At 42.4% G+C, this 16,985-nt stretch overlaps 1 protein-coding gene across 10 annotated transcripts in view; it reads left to right on the top strand.

Annotated features, from left to right (window-relative positions):
• NEO1 (neogenin 1) overlaps positions 1-16,985 on the top strand; it is a 549,782-nt gene that overhangs the window by 267,223 nt on the left and 265,574 nt on the right. For all 10 annotated transcript variants that reach the window (XM_050968064.1, XM_050968062.1, XM_050968067.1 and 7 more), the window contains exon 4: positions 10,620-10,773. In XM_050968064.1, coding sequence (XP_050824021.1) covers positions 10,620-10,773 — 154 coding nt within the window. The remainder of the gene's footprint in view (positions 1-10,619; positions 10,774-16,985) is intronic.

Below are 16,985 nucleotides of genomic sequence, written 5' to 3'. Positions count from 1 at the left end.
TTGCTCAGTTTGAGATTCACTTGAAAGAAAAACCTATCTCTAATGTTCTTTAGCCTATTCTACCCCACATTGTAAATCTTTTTAATTTCTTTTTTTTTTTTTTTTAATTAATGGAGATATCCTGTCTCCTAGAACTGGAAGGGACCTTGAAAAGTCTTCGAGTCCAGCCCCCTGCCTTCACTAGCAGGACCAAGTACTGATTTTGCCCCAGATCCCTAAGTGGCCCCCTCAAGGATTGAACTCACAACCCTGGGTTTAGCAAGCCAATGCTCAAACCACTGAGTTATCCCTCCCCCATCCTTCAATGTCTATCACCTGGTCTACACTAGAAAAATTTAAGTGGTTAAAGCTCCGAGAATATTTGTAAAACACCTAGAATGTATTGCATTAACTGAATCAGGAATTGTGGGATAAATATTAAGAGAACATTGTCATTTATATTTTTCAGTGCTAATGTGGGCCAAAACTTAAACCAATTAAGCATGGTTAGTGTGGATGCACTGAATTATTTGTCCATAAATTTGTTTTGTACTAGTTGACTTTCCAACAATTTAGTTCTAGTGTTGACAAGACCTATGTGCGAATATTAAATAATTTAAACTGCATCCACAAGTAAAACCATAACCCACAAGTTAAACAATTTATGAAAATTGAATAATCATGTTAACCAAATTTTTTTTCACAGTTTGGCTTAAAGCATCCACACTACCCTTTAGAAATGCCCCCTCCCAAAAGTTAATTTAATTAACATTTTAGAAGCTTGCACCAATATGATAGGCTCACAGGCTGTGTCTACACTTGGAAATTTGATGTCTTTTCGACACCAAGTCTTCACTGCTGCTCAGAGCAAGGTTTTGTGACAGTACTGAAAATTCATTAGTCCTGTTTACAATAGCACCTAGACCCATGCTAGCGCTGAGACAGTGGTTTTAGTGGAGAAGAGTGAGCACTGAATTTGTTAGTACAGACAATCCTTTTGTCCCAAAATATTAATACTGTTACTATTAATAGTGGTACTTTAGAAAATATTTATTTTATGGTAGCACCCAAAGACCCCAATCAGTGTTGCTGAGATAGGCATAGTGACAGTTAGACTTAGTCATTGGAGTTGAAGAACACCCTTTATTGAGGTTCCTTTCTGAATAGGAATGTGTTTAAGCAGTGCTTAGATGCTTTTCTGAGTCTGGGCCTCAAATTCAAGTTAATTTTTTTAGGTTTAAACATTCTTTACTTTGGCTCCATTAGTATATGTTTACTTACTGAAATTTTGATTTGTTGTTTTTCCTTCTTAAATTAGTGGCATACAAAACAATACAAATTGTGAGTTTGACTGATTAATCAGTCAGCTTAGTAAGTGACTAAAATATTTTTGTAAAACTCTGAACAGGAGATACTAGTGTTTAGTCAGAAATAATTACTTCATTTAATTTGAAGAGAGTAACTTTTATTGAGAGTAACTCCTAGGTCCATCAATGACAATTAGCCCAGGATGGACAGGGATGATGTCATTACCTTTTGTTTTCCAGAAGCTGGGAATGGACTGTGGGATTGATCACTTGATGATTACCTGTTCTGTTCATTCCCTCTGGGGCACCTGGCATTGGCCATTGTTGGAAGACAGGATACTGGGCTAGATGGACCTTAGGTCTGACCCAGTATGGCCGTTCTTACGTTCTTATTGAAAGAGATATCGGTTGTCCATCATACTGTTCTGAGCAAGAAGTAGCCATCAGTCTCATAATTTTGTGTCAATATAGTTTAAAGGATAATGTTAGTTTCTAATCAGCCAGCACAGATTTCATCACAACGTTTTTTATTTTAACATTTTATGCAGTTCATTTCAGTTTTGTGTCATGTTAATAGCAGAAGCAGGTTTCTACATAACTTTAATTTCGTATAAATGACTAGACATTAGCAGCAAATGCATTTCAGCATTACTTTACACACAGAAAACACATCTCTGCAGTTGTATGCTCTAGGAAAGGAGAAAAGAGTAAGAAAATACTTTTTCCTTGAATTAAAACTCCTTTACAAACCTTTTACATACCTCGGATATATTACTTATGATCAGTACCACTGACCCCCTGTCCATCCATGGTAAACCCTCCATAGCTTTTCTCTGGTTTATAAAACAGCTAACAATAAAACAAACCAAACTAAACATGTAGTGTCTGCATAAATACATTTTGGTATAAGCTGTGCATGTAGAAACTCCTATATTTCATGACTAGCTAGACATGTCCTCCTTATAGTGAGTGGAAAAGCTAAAACATATTGACAACTAGTGCAAAATCTAATTTATATCAGTATTTCAAGCTGCCAGTTTCAGGTCCAAAAGTTGCAAACTCATGTTTTTGTAGCAATGCATTTCGTAACTGGCAAAAAACATCAAATGAGAGTAAATTATATAATTCAATATATATGCTTTATTCTCAGCTGTAGTTATTTTTATTAATTTTGTGTGCGCGCCATGGGAGTTGACAAATTTTTAGAAGAGAGAAGTCTGGTTGAACACTTTCTGCTTTAGGTTTTTCAAGTTTGGAACAAAGAAACTTCTCCTTGCTCCTCCATCCACATAGGCAAAACTCTCTCTCTCAGGAGGAGTCTGCCTAAAAGTCCTAAGTCTTCCTTCCATTTTTTATATAGCAGGACATTGATTCTGAGTTCTGCAATTATTTTCTAATATAGGAATGCAAGGAGAAAGTGTCTGGATTGTGGCACCAGTTTTTCCTAGTCTCCTACATTGGAGTGGGGAACTTTTTTCTATTGAGGGCCACAGACCCACAGGAAAAAATCAGTCGTGGGCCACACACAGCCCCGTGGGGTGGGCGGGGCGGGGAGGCTCAGAGTTTCCCCTAGGCTCTGGGGTGGGGCCATAAATGAGGGGTTCAGAGTGCATGACGGGCCTCCAGGCTAGGGCCAAGGGGTTTTGAGTGTGGGAGCGGGCTCAGGGCTGCGCAGGGGGTTGAGGTGGGAGTCTGGGCTGTGGGAGGACATTGGGGTGTGGGAGAGGACTCAGGGTTCGGGCCTGAGGTTGGGGTGCAGCGGGTGTGAGTGGTGCGGGCTCCGGCCAGGCACCACTTACCTCAGGTGGCTCCCAGCTGCTCCAGGAAGTGGCCATGATGTGGCCAAGCGGCTCTGTGTGGTGTGCGCTGCCCGCACCCGCGGTTCCTGGCCAGTGAGAGGTGTGGTGGCAGCGCCTGCAGGCAGGGGTGGGCACAGGCGTACTCAGAGCTTCCCTGATCGCCCTTGTGCCTAGGGGCTAGAGGGGCAGCCTACCGGCTTGACACCCCAGCTTCCCCCCACAGCAGGACAAGCCAGTACTCGCAGCTCTAGCCCCGCAGGATGGGGTGCTGAGGCTCAGGGCTTCAGGCCCGCAGCATAGACTTGCCATGCGCCGGATGAAATTAAGCAGACAGCCAGCTCTGGCCCATGGACCGGAGGTTCTCCACCCCTGCTCTACATAATCATTCAGACCTCTCACCAGCATCAGCACCCAGAACTTGAAAAGCCTTGATGCAGGCCTTTTCAAAGTTCCCACCTAGTTGGTTTTATAATTATTGTTGGTATACTGCAGGAGTGCCTATTGGCTGCAGGCAGGATTTGGAGCCCTACTGTACATGTTGTATGCGCACACTTATGAAAAGATAGCCCCTGCCCCAAATACACTATTATATACACAAACATACAACACTAAGAATATGATTACAAATAAAACATAGTGCGCAGGGCTCACCAGATGAAATGATAAATATGATGAGCAATGGTCTTAGTACAGTAGCTGCCTAGACATTGTTGAGTGTGTCTTTTGGTGTCATAACAAAGGTGAATTTTGAGGAGGGATTTGAGAGAAGACAACATAGTGGCTCTGCAGATTTTTACAGGGAATTCCTCTCATAATGGATGACATAAGAAAAATGTAAAGATGTTTGAGGGAAAATTGGAGTGATGGGTGATAAACCTTGGCAATGTTCGCAGAGTAGAGATAGGAGTTGATAGCTCAGAAGTATATAAGAGATGATAGGTAGGTGAAACTTTGAATGTCTTTAATGGTGAAGACAAGTAGTTTTTATTTGATGCAGTGGGTGTGAAAGGAGGAATTAGAGTGATGGTTCTTGGTGCGATTAGAGTGATGAGCCCAGGAATATGATCTTTGCAGTAGCATTTTGAATAGATTTGAGAGTTTGTCCAATTTTAGAGATTGTCTGTCAACTAGCTTCCTTTTTTGTAGTGGATGAGACACAAATGCGCACACAGGTTTTGTGTAAGTGTAACATAAATACTCTCAAAAGGCTCTGCCTGATTTCCTGGTGCTTGAAAGGCTGGTATTGGCAGGAGAAGACTGGTAACTGAAGTGGTAGAAATGGTGTTAGTTTCTAGGAAATCAGTTACTTCCAGTGGATATTAAGGTTCTGTGTTAAAATTACGTACTGTGGTAGGGACAAGGTAGACAAACCAAAGTTCTGTTCCATCCTAATGATACTGGAATTCTTCCAGGATAGGGTCAAAAGGGCACCCTCAGTGGGTAAGCTTCAGCTCTGGGTAATAGCAGCATCTTTTTTCTAGGGTTGCATTGTGGGTCACTGAAGATATGTCTACACTGTGAAAAAAGACCTGCAACAGTGAGTCTCAGAGCCTGGATCAACTGACTTGAGCTCACAGGGCTCATGTTGTGGAACTAAAAATAACAGTGAAGATATTTAGGCTTTGGCTGGAGCACGGGCTCTGAAACCTGGAGAGGTGGAGGAGCCTCTGAGCCTGGGCACTCAGACTGAGCCTCTGCACTACTATTTTTAGCCCCTCGGCATGAGCCCTGCAAGCCTGACTTAGGTGACCCGGCCTCTGAGACTGCTGCCACAGGTTGGCAGTTTCCTTGTTCTAACTTTCTTTCTAGATAGGCTGATCCTGAGAAACTGTCTCATTTTCAGACTCAAAGTAAAGTCAGAGTGCTATATGGACAAGGACTTTCACCTCACAACCTTTCCCCTAATTCTAAATATCCAAATGCACAGTTCAGTGTTTTAATGTCCTTACCACATTTATCTAATTAAATAAGTAGCCTTAGGCACTTGGATGCTCTTAGTTTTGACAAGTGACCTGAGAAAGGAAAAAGCTGTCTCCTTTTGTGTAGCATAAGGCTTATATTACTGAAGCATACACATCAGTCAGTTTGACTTCTTTCTCTGGGCTCAGGGTTGACGCTGCCACAGGGATTTCATTTTCCCAGGCAGAAAAGGATTTGGTATATAGGCTTGGGCAGCTTGGTTAGTAGGCTTGGCAGGATTCAATTTTAATGGATAGATGTAGGTCAATGTCTATTTCAGCTGACAGACTGAAATCGATGAAAAAAATGTGTCTGTCAGTAACAATCGGCAGGAGTGTATCCTCTCTTGCTTGCACACGTGGGTATCAGGTGTTACTGGCCCTGCGGCAGTGCAGGGAGCCGTCTGCAGCCCTAATATCATGAACCTACTCATATTTCATCCAGAGGGCTTCCTGCACTGCCACAGGGCCGGTGACATCCAATTCCTGCAGACGCAAGGTGTGGAGGCTGCAGTCCTAGCGAAACAGAGCAGACATCCCTAGCCAGACCCGCAAAGAGGACTGTGAATCCTCTGCCACAGACGAGGCCACCCTTCTGCTGAATGTCTCTGTCTCGAACAGGAGACATTCAGCGGTGCGTGGCCTCCCCCATGGCAGGGGACATGTAATGCTTCTTGCAGTTCTGGGTGGAGGTCTCTGCTTTGCTCTGCCTAGCCAGCACCACAGCCTTCCACTCACCTTGCATCTGCAAGGACTGGTTGTCACTGGCTCTGTTGGCTCTTCAGGGTGCCTCTGCAGCAACTTTGTCACAACCCTGCTCACTCATTCATCAACCACAAGTGTTAGAGCCATCCTTGGGCAGGTGCTGTTCAGCAGCAGCCTGTGGCCGGGGACCTGTTCTCCTACTAGCAATCCTGGCCTGGGGTCTCTGGTGTGCTAGGTCAGGACCTCATCTTCCCCCACACCTTGTGCCTTGGGCCCTCCAGCCTCCTTTGTCAGCACTGTGCTACCCCTATCGCCAACCCACTTTAATTTCCTGCAACTGTAAAAATAAAAACAGTTACAAATAGAAAAAATATTAAAAATAAGAATAGATAAAAATAAATATTCTTAAATATAAAAAGATATTAATAATCTAAATCGCAAAAATAAAAATCAAACTCTGTCAATCCTAAATGTTTGACAGATAGCCATCTGAAAACATTCTGTACACATCTTTCCAAACTACTGCAAAATAATTGCCACTGAATCTTGAAATGCTGCCAGTAAAGACTGTGTCCCAGGTTTAGTGGAGTGAGGAAAGATGAATTAATTCAAGTGAGTCATCATGAACCCACCGTGTAGTTTTAAAATTGTTTCACAGACCCTGTTAGTCCTAGCCTCGAGGACCTTGAGCAGAAAGAGTAATTTCTTTTTTGTTACTGGAGTTCCCACCAAAGGGTCCTGTAGTTTGTTATGAAGTTTGGACCAATCAGCTACTCATATAGTGTTTAGTTCTTCTTCAAGTGATGATCCCTATTGTATTCCACTGAGAGTTTATGTATATGCACCATGCATCTGGAGCCGGAGATTTTGAAAGTAGTTGTGTCCATTGGTCCATGTATGCGCCCTTGGCTCACCTCATTGTTTCACCTGAGGTGATAAAGGGCAGGTGGACCAACCATGTATCCAGTTCCTTCTTGCCGACACATGGTCCAGGTTATTACTATTAGTGTCCTCTCATGTGTGACGCACTTTTTAAAAGATAAAGAGTTGTACATATTCTAAAGCAAACTGTTTTACTGTTTATGTAGTAGTTTTGGTAGTTTACTTGTTTCAGTACGTGGATACTGGACTATGCTGAAGATCACAGGCTTTAAAATTTGCGCCTCCTGCCAGTGACAAACATCAGCATTGCCTCTACTGCTTGGGAGAAGCCCATATTTCATCCAGGTGCAGTATCTGCCAGTCTTTCTCCAACCGTACCCGAGAAGGCCAGGCTCTCTGCCTCCAGAAGCACATCTTGGAAGTTGCCATTAAACTCCATCCATACATTGGCCTGAGGCAGCCAGGAGTGCACCTCCAGCTACAGAGTCTGAGTCCGGCACCAGCAGTACAACAGCTATGGACCCTGTGCTGGAGCCTACTTTGGAGGCAAGGAAGCATGCACATAAGCATGGCAGTAAGTCTTCCTCCATCCCTAAGAAAGGAGAGGCTCCTTCCGTGAGTTCCAGTCATGGGAAGGTAGCACACTCTAAAGCACACAAGCACAAAAAGAGACCGCTGAAACCAACGGATCTGTCAGTACTGGGTACCGACCTGCACACACCATCAACACGGGCATTTCTCTGAGCTCAAGAACCATCCACTCCATGGAGGACCATTATTCCCGTACTGGATAGGGACGGAGAGAGGTCCCTTGACTCCAGGGAGGTTGGGAAAAGCCCCAGAGCCCCAGGAAGTGTTTGCTTTGGGAAAGCTGAGGCCTCTGCACCATCTGGAACCCTCTACTTCTAGGGAGACTTTATCTCCTGTGCAGGGCATGCCGCAGCTGAATCACTCATCACTCCCTGCTCTGGTGGTGTACACATTTCCACTGGCTCCACCAGTACGGCTGATGGAACTGGTCTTCGAATTTTTTTCTTCAGAGGAATTGGATGAAGGACGGGAGCTGTCCATCCGTTCCTGCCACTATGAGTACCAGTGGAGGCCTTCTGCATCCTGGCAGTAACTTCCACTCCGGCCGCCCACCACAACACCCTCTGGATCTGTCATACTGACCCTACTGGGGATCCTGGTCCAAATACCCATCCTTGGAACCTGTCTATTCCATCAGAGGAACATCACCTATTTCGCTGTCTTGGGTATCTTTGAGTAGATGCTCAGAACTGATGATGGAAGTAAAGCCACTCAGTCCGGTTCCACTGGTACTGCTGGAACAGGAGAGATTCCCATCGTCCCCATCTGAAGCAGCAGTGGCTTTGGTATCTCCTGATGACTACTGCCAATTCCAGGATCTTCTGCGCAGAGTGGCAGGAGAGCTGCACATTCCTCTGGAGGAGATCCAAGACACTACTGAGAAGCTGCTGGACACACTTCACTCATCAGTGATGTGTAGAGTTGCACTGCCAATCGATGCCATCCCCGAGCCAGCCTAGAATGGTTTGGTATATGCCAGCCACATGTATGCCTACCACCAACAGGGCAGATAAATGCTACTATGTGAGAGCCAAGAGGCATGAATTTTTCTCATGCCCTCCCCTACCCCACCCGCAATTCACTTGTGGTCCAGGGAACGATGGAATGGGCTGGACATCAGCATCCATGCTCCAGCCCATCCAACAGGGAAGGCAAGCAGCTAAACCTTTTGGGCCCTGAGATCATCTCCCCTCAGTCAGCCTTCCATTCAGGATCTCAAATTATCAGGCATTACCTGGCAAATACAGTTTCCTTCGTTACAGCAAACTGGAGGACTTTGCTGAAAAACTGCCACAAGACCAGGCCCACTTCCAAGCAATAATGGAGGGAAAGCTAGTAGCAAGAATATCCCTACTAGCTGGTAGCAAGAAAATCAAATACACCCTCCTGCCTCTTCCATGCTGCCACAAGTACCCCAGAGGATCAGACGGGACAGAGTAACAGTCATCCTGACAGATTTTTAGTTTCCCAACCTCCTCTACATGTCTGTCCATCCCCCAGTTCCCATCCCTGCTTTCTTCAAGCTATTGACACAGCACAACATCAGGATCAGACATCCCGATTCACAGACACTTCACCTCAGAGTGTGGTATTTGGATGGCATCTTCTCTAGAATGGGTGTGTCCATCAGAAAGCAGTGGAAAAGAGCCCACTAGGTGTTCCTACCAGGTCAAGTGGAACTGCTTCACCCAGCGGAAGGAGCATTCCCAGAAGCAGTGGAGATTTCCCTGCTTTTAGACTCCCTTCTGTCCTTGAAGGCATTGGGTCTCTCCTCCAACTCTCTCAAGGTAAACCCAGTGGCAGTTTACACCTCCCCCTCCCCTCTTCCACCAGAATGACATTCTATCTTTACACATCTACTGATTGCTAAGTTTTGGAAAAGTGTCATCAGAACCTTCCAACCCGTACAATCCATTTCTCTCCAGTGGGACCTCAAAATAGTTCTCTCAGCACTAACAGAACCACCATTTGAACCACTATCTTCATGCTCTGTGTCACTCCTTTCCATGAATGTCACTTTCCTTGTTGGCTATCACTTCTTTTAGAAGAGTAGGCGAACTCTGAGGCCATGATTGCAGACCTTTCTTTCACCACTTTACATAAAGATAGTCTCCCTGCGCCTGCATCCGAAGTTGCTTCCAAAGTCGTTTCCCAGTTTTATCTCAATCAGCCTATTCAGTGACCTGCTTTCTTTCCAAAGCATCATGCCTTGGAAGAGGAATGACGACTCCACTCTCTTGATGTCCATCGGGTCTTTGCCTTCTACCTGCAGAGGACAAGACCGATCAGGAAATCTCCTTGACTCTTTGTTGCAATAGCTGGAAGAGTTAAAGGTCAGACGATGTCCACACAGAGAATCTTCACATGGATTTTGGGGTGCATCACACTCTGCTGTCAGTTATTGGAACAGCCTCCGGTTTCTGGGGTGTGAGCACATTCCACAAGAGCCGAGGCTTCCACCACAGCCTCATTCCATGACGTACCACTCTGGGACATATATTGAGCAGCCATGTGGCATTATATCTTGGTGCAAGAATTGGTGGCAGACGCCTCCTTTGGCACAGCTGTCCTCTGCTCAACTGTTCCATCTTTATCCTTGTACCTTCCTCTGACTTAGGTACTGCTCGTTAATCACCCTCAATAGAATACAATAGGGACCATCGCTTGAAGAAGAAGAGGAGGTTACTTACATGTAACTAGAGGTTCTTTAAGATGTGTTGTCCCTATCTGTATTCCATTTCTCACTCTCTACTGTGGATCTGTTGGGTTTACAGTTAAGAAAAAACTAGAGGTGTGGATGGTCTGCCCTGCCTTTAGCATCTTGGATGAAACCATGAGGTGAACAAAGGGTGCATGCGCAAACCAACAGACACTACTACTTTCAAAATCAAAATCTCCAGCTCCAGATTCTTGATGCTGTGTAATACAGATAGACACCACACATCTCGAGGAACCTCCAGTTACAGGTAAGTAACCTCCTCTTACTGAGTGGCCATTTCCAAGTTTTGTAGGTATAGCTAGTTGCTCAGGTTGTTTCCTGGGGAATTTGGTGCAGGCTGCTCTTGAGAAACCATAACTCCAACCCCAGAACAGTCAATTTGCATGTCTGGAGCAGGAAGTCAGATGCAGCCAGTTAATCCTAGATTAGCTCTTTCCAGAAACTCCATTTATAGGTAAGACAAATTAGTGTCCTGTAGAAATGCCTTCTTGGCTTTATAGTTTTGTGTTTATCGTAGCTTCACCAGCAAGAGGTAGAGAAGCAACTAGCTGCTTCATTGTTTTGAGCACTGTGTTTACTACTGAAGGGGCACAATATGCTGGTGTTAATTTGATAATCTCTTTGTCTTTATTCAGTGTTTGATAACTTCATTGTCATTTTATTTACAAAATATTTGCAGATCCAGAGGTTCCATTAAACCTGGTGTTTCTGAGGCAACCTTCTTCACTTACCAAAGTTACTGGGCAAAGTGCAGTTTTCCCATGTGTCACTGCAGGATTTCCAACTCCAGTTGTCAGGTGGATGAAAAACGAAGAAGAACTTACCATAGACGGGTAAGTAATGGTCGGTAAATGGAAATTGACTTTCCCATTACCTAAACATAGTAATAAAGGAATTATTATGCCAAGTGAGACTTATGGTTTTAGACTTAAGTTCACTCAGCTTCTGCTTAATTTTAAAGTGACACAGTAGGTTCTACTGCTCTAATGTGGAGGTCTTCAGGTTGAGGGTTGTGATAAGCCAACTCAGTCAATCCAGAACACTGGTAAAACAACAGGGTCTGTTCAGTGGATCTAAACCAAAGGAGTGTCAGTATGATGGCACATGATCACATTTATTTATTTGTTTGATGTTTAAAAACAGGAAATTGCACACAACAAAACTGTTAAAAGAATGTTAAGTGGCAAAGTCAAACATTCGAAAATAGGGAAATTCCAGAATTAAGGTTACCTTTGTAACCTAACTGAGCTCCCTTCTGCATATGCATTATGATATTATTTAATTATATGATCAAATGCTAGGTTTTCCACAGTATCCTTGCCTTATTCAGTGCACAGAAAGGATAGTACTCAATGAACAGCTGTAGAGTATTTTTTTGTCCTCATTGTTTACTGTATGGTCCTATGCCTTATTTACTCCATACTATTCAAATCCTGCTTTGAAGGCATTTATTAATTTCCTAATGGGCTTTTTTTGTGGTGCTTATCTCTAGAGTATCTGAGTAGTTCACAAATATTAATTTATTTTCACAATACATTTGTGAGATTAGGTGGTAATATGCCTATTTTACAGATGAGAAACTGAGGCACACAAATCAAGGTTGAAAGTATTTTAATTTCAATGTCCAATTTGAGATGCTTCAGACTAGATTTTTCAGTGTACATAGCATTATATAGCACTTTATATATTCAAAACCCATCTCCCACTGACTTCAGTTGCAGCTGTAAGTGTTCAGCCCTTCATCTGTTCAGATCCCAAGGCCTCAGTTTGAGCACTCAGAAACATAATATATGGAGATATACCTATCTCATAAAACTGGAAGGGACCCTGAAAGGTCATTGAGCCCAGCCCCCTGCCTTCGCTAACAGGAACAAGTATTGATTTTGCCCCGCATCCCTAAGTGGCTCCCTCATGGATTGAATTTACAACCCTGTGTTTAGTAGTCAATGCTCAAACCACTGAGCTATCCCTCCCCCCTTTGGAGCATGCTATTAGTGATCACGCATTAAAGTTTGGTTTAAGCAATTTGCCTGGCATCACACAGGACTTTGTGACAGAGGCAAGGCTAGAATCCAGTTCTCCGTGGCAGAATTCAACTGCCTTACCCGTGAGATCATCCTTTCTCTTCCTGTAATCTCCTGCCTGAATTGCTATATATTTTACAACCTCTGCAACAAATGAGGCTGAGATCCTACAGACAAGTCTCCTTCATTATGCAACCTTGATTCATTGAGTATTGCACATCTTTTTCTAGATTTAAAGGCCAGTTATCTAGAATGTAAGTGGGCGTGTGGGTCTTTTCAGGCCAGCATCCCAGGGTATATCTGCACTGCAATAAAACATCTGTGGCTGGCCCATGTCAGCTGTCTTGGGCTCACAGAACTCAAGCTGTGGGACAATAAAATTGCACTGTAGACCTCTGGGTTTGGGCTTGGGCTTGGGCTGGAGCCTGGGCTCTGGGATCCCATGGAGGACATAGGGGTGGCATTGGTCCCATAACCCAGGCACCAACCTAAGTCCAGACTTCTACACTGCAGTTTTATAGCCCTGAAGCCCAAGTCAACTGACATGAGAGAGCTGCGGGTGTTTTATTGCAGTGTGGGCATACTCCCAGTGACCTGATAGCTCCTGATGACTCCATACACTTTCATGAGCTAATGGTTACTACATAAGTGGACATCTAGTCTCTGATAGAGATAGTAAGAGGAATATTTCTTTTTCCTTTAAAGCTCAAAATAAATGTTCACTCTACAAAAAAGAGGGAATAATTAAGGGGTTGGGCCCTAAAAGCCTTTTTTTTTTTTTTTTTTTTTTTTTACATATTATACTACAAAGTCTCTTTGGTCAGGTAGGGGACGAGAGAGGTATTTGGCTGTTGCTGGCTAAAGTTGATTCCATTTGTGTTATGGCTTTTTCCTGAGAGAAGTGTGTTTTGTTAACATAACGTTTATTTTGAGGGCTAATAAAGAGGAAAATTTGGTTTGCTTCACTCTGCAGAAAATGAGTTCTTGATTTGTTTTTCATAGAACACAGTTCTCCTTTGAGTGATGAGTGTCTGCCAATGTAAGTGCACATATGCTTCACGTGTCTGTGCCCGCTACCTCCTTGTGCTCTGAATCAAGGACATAAGGGGTGACATTTATAGTCTGCTTCTCCAGTTCCTTTTTGCTGCTCGTGATTTGAGATGGAACCCCTGCAATTTTACTAGCTGTTCCTGTTCGAGTCTAGCTTTTTTTCTGGAAGTAGTTTACTGTTGGATCATTGTATTTTACGAATTTAGGAGTTCACTAGTGTAGATATAGTGTTTCAGGGTGTAGGGGTTCCCTGTCCATCACTCACCATGCACTAGAGAATCAGCAATCCTGTGAGTTCTGGCTCCAAACACACCTAATGAAGTGGACAATGAGGCCCCAGTATTCCCCCAGGTAATCTGGCCCCATAAAACACTCCCTGGCTGTAGTCTGGCAGACACCGTGCCTAAGGACACTAGCAAGTGATGGGAGAAGGGTAAGGACAAATACCCCCATAAGAAACAGGAAAAATCCCTTCCCTAAACCTTTCCAAATAAATGATATTCCACACCTCAGTATGGGTGTGTCAGGAGCTCGCGAAGTGTATAGATCTGAACTGCTGGTACTAAGGGCCAAGAGCATCCTGAAACAGCCAGCCACAGGAGCGGCAGGAACAACCCCGATGCCAGCAAGGGAGACAAGGGAACAATTGCTGCTTGCACCGATACAGCACAGCGGGAAGGCGGACTTGGCAATGCTGACATTCACAGACTGAAATAGGCACGGTTGGCTCTACCAAAAGGCAGAAGCCCATTCTGCTCCCTACCTGCGAGACCCAGATCATGGAAGACTTGGCCTTTATTTCTATCCAGAGTTGCTAATACTTGTGGAACCAGTATTTTCTTTCCTGTTTCATTCCAGCACATAATCAAGCATGCTGAGGTCTCTTCCAACCCTAATCTTCTATGATTCTATGTTAGAGTAGCAATTCTGATTCAAAATTCTACATTTTTTAAAGGATTCTTGTCCTTTGTATAAAGCAGATTGAATTGATTTAAATTAAAGTGATTTAATTATTTGATTTTTTTAATGATGATTTTAATCAGCAAGCAAGAAATCTGGACTTAAATCATCTATTTAAATCTTGGTTTGCAATTATACTTTTAAATTATTTTCCTGAAGAAAGATTCATATTAGTTGGTAACTATTAAAATTTGGTACTTCTTTTTGCTACCCAGGAGGGTTTGCTGTATCTCTAAACTTACTGAAGCAATTATATAGCTTAACATACATTTCTTCAGATTCTTAGTTATTTTTATTTTGTTAGAAAATGGTCAATGATGCATTTCTTATTTATTAGTTGATGATTAATTTTAATTTGATTTGTGTTAACCTGCATTTGAATGGAAATTTTAATTCAATTAAAAATGCACAAAACCAGCATTTTAAAATTGTTTTACATTATTTAAATTGTAAAAAAATACCTTAAGTGTGCTGGATACATAAAAACAAAATAAGTTTATCAAAATATGTTTTATATTTAAAACTCTTATTTATTAAACAAAGAAAGTATAATCTGTAGTTAATATATTCAGCTGATTGTTTCTAGTCACCACGTCCTTCAAGATTTTAGAAGTAGTAGATCTCATCCTCATACTTCATTTTTATTCATCGATTGGTAAAGGAAAATAAGCTTTCCTTTTTCGACTCCTTGTCGGTTTCTCAACTCTGAGCCAGTCAGTGAACTGAACTAACTGAATAAGCTAAAATGAAGTAAATATTCTCTATGTCTGCAGACTGTCAAAAGGTCGTGTAGCATCTCAGCAAACTCTGGTTCCAAGTGCTCAGCTAGTGACTTCACCAGTTCAGTGGCTTGACTTTACTTATAATTTTGGCAGCGTACATATACTGCTTGAATATTGTTTAATTTAATTTAAATTATTTTAATAGATTTTACTAAGTGTAGGCCTTAATATAATGTGTCATAACTTCAAATTTAATCTTAAATAGATTTATTTTTAAAGAAAATATATTTGAAATTCAAAAAATTGAGTTTAAATAAAATCTAATTCAAAAACATCTGTTACTCTGCTACTGAGTCACTCAGAGCTATTGGTAAATTCTTAAATAGCTTGTTTTTGCTAACTATAATACGTCTCCCCTTATGACCATGCTCCCAAACATAAACTTGCTTATTAAGGTCTGGACAGATTTTTTTATGTACATTGAGACCTCTTTAAAAAAAGAAGTTAGAGTGCTTTTTTTTTTTTTTTTTTAAACATGAGAAGGGTGGGATCTGGTCCTCAAAAAGTGGACATGAAGTATTTGGGGGGGGGGAGTCTCCTTCCTGTGAACCCTGTAAAGTATATGGAATACTGGGGGTGTCTGATTGGTTTGATTTCCAGTAAAAGACTTGGTAGTTTCAGGAATGAAAAGCAGTAAAGTGGAGCTGAAGACAAGAGGAAATATTAAAGACAGAAAATAAAGCTGTTTTTCTTTAATTGTGCTGTAGCATTAGCTTTAACACTACCCTTTTCTTACCACTAGACTCATTACTTTATTAGATAACATAACCATTTTACATTCTGTTTTTTAACTGTGGCAAATCACCCTTTATAGAATTAAAGAAATTGTCCTCTCAAGCTATATGTTCAATTAGAATCTATAATTCTAGGAAAGCATAATCTTAGAAATTCAGCGGACTGCACCTTCTGGAAATAATATTTATAATGTGAGCCAGATGCAGTGGATGTAGTTGCTTTGATGGAATGTTTGTCAAAGAATTCAACAGGATTTAAAATAATGAAATGTCATATTCCAGCATGAGTAAATTTTAATGGTGTCAGTCTTTGAAGGTTTAAACAATTTCATTGAATTATTATTTGAAACAAAGCTATGTGATGCACATAGTAAATTGTGAAATTAGCTCCCCATGATAAAATATTTGCCAAACTAATTCCTTTCAAAATTTCCACTGAAATATTAGTTAAAAATCCTGGCTAACTCACACAAGGGTGAGACTCCAAGCACATTTGTTACCCCGACATGTCGTGACATTGCCATGAGATTTACCAGTCACTGTCTGCGAGAAGTGACGTGCAACACTGCCTCATAGGTTCAGCAATGAGTGATGCAAGTCATGCTTTTAGAAGACCAGCTCTCTTTCCCTGGTCCATGGGGGCAGAGGATAAAAGAAGTGGAGGTGATTTGGAGTTCTGAAGTTGAGAGATGGAAGGGGCTGGGCTCTCATGGGAGAAGATCTGGGGGGTTAGAGGCTTGAATGGATCGTTTGACAGAACGGGAGTTGCCTGGCTGTGGGGAGAGGTACATTAGGAGGTCTAGGCTGGAAGTCAAGATAGGATGTGGAAGATGAGGGTGTTGGGCAGCTGTGAGGGGGGGCATATATCGGGGAGCAGTACTTACTGGAGAACATGACAACTCACTTCATCTTGGCTTCTGTCTAGAGGGGGCTGATTGGGCTCAGCTTCCCACTTTGGGCATTTTGATTTCCGAGGTAATCGTTTTTGAGTGACATTGTAACCTGGTACATGGGGTCACAGTGCTATTCACTCAGATTTGGCCCACTCAGACCCCTGTCGTCATGCTGGAGGGATGGCTGTGCCAAACCTGAGCACCACTGTGACCTCATGCACCAGGTTGCAAATGAGCCCAGCCAACCTTGAGACCCTTTGACACATTCCAGTGAGCTAATTTTCGGTCATGATCCATAGGTTGAGAAACCCTATTTTAAAGCTTCTACTCTTATGTTTAGCGACGTGATCTGTCATAGCTAGAGAGAGGTAGGAGGAAGCATTGGTGCTTTGTCTGAGAAATAGATTAAAGGAAATGCAATACTGTAAATTATAGTTAACTGAAAGCTGCCCTTTCAAGAGTAAGTGGTTAATTAAACAAATCTTTTAAAGAAATGTAACTGATTAACCATCTCACATGCCAAAAGGCAATGAATAATCCCTTGTAAATGATTATCTAGGAAAATATTAGCTATTAGAAAGATTATAGCCAAACTCCTCAGC

This window comes from Gopherus flavomarginatus, chromosome 9, assembly GCF_025201925.1.
Source record: "Gopherus flavomarginatus isolate rGopFla2 chromosome 9, rGopFla2.mat.asm, whole genome shotgun sequence".
Classification (NCBI taxonomy): domain Eukaryota; kingdom Metazoa; phylum Chordata; order Testudines; family Testudinidae; genus Gopherus; species Gopherus flavomarginatus.
Note: the sequence above shows the minus strand (reverse complement) of the source record. Positions and strands in the feature narration are given on the sequence as shown.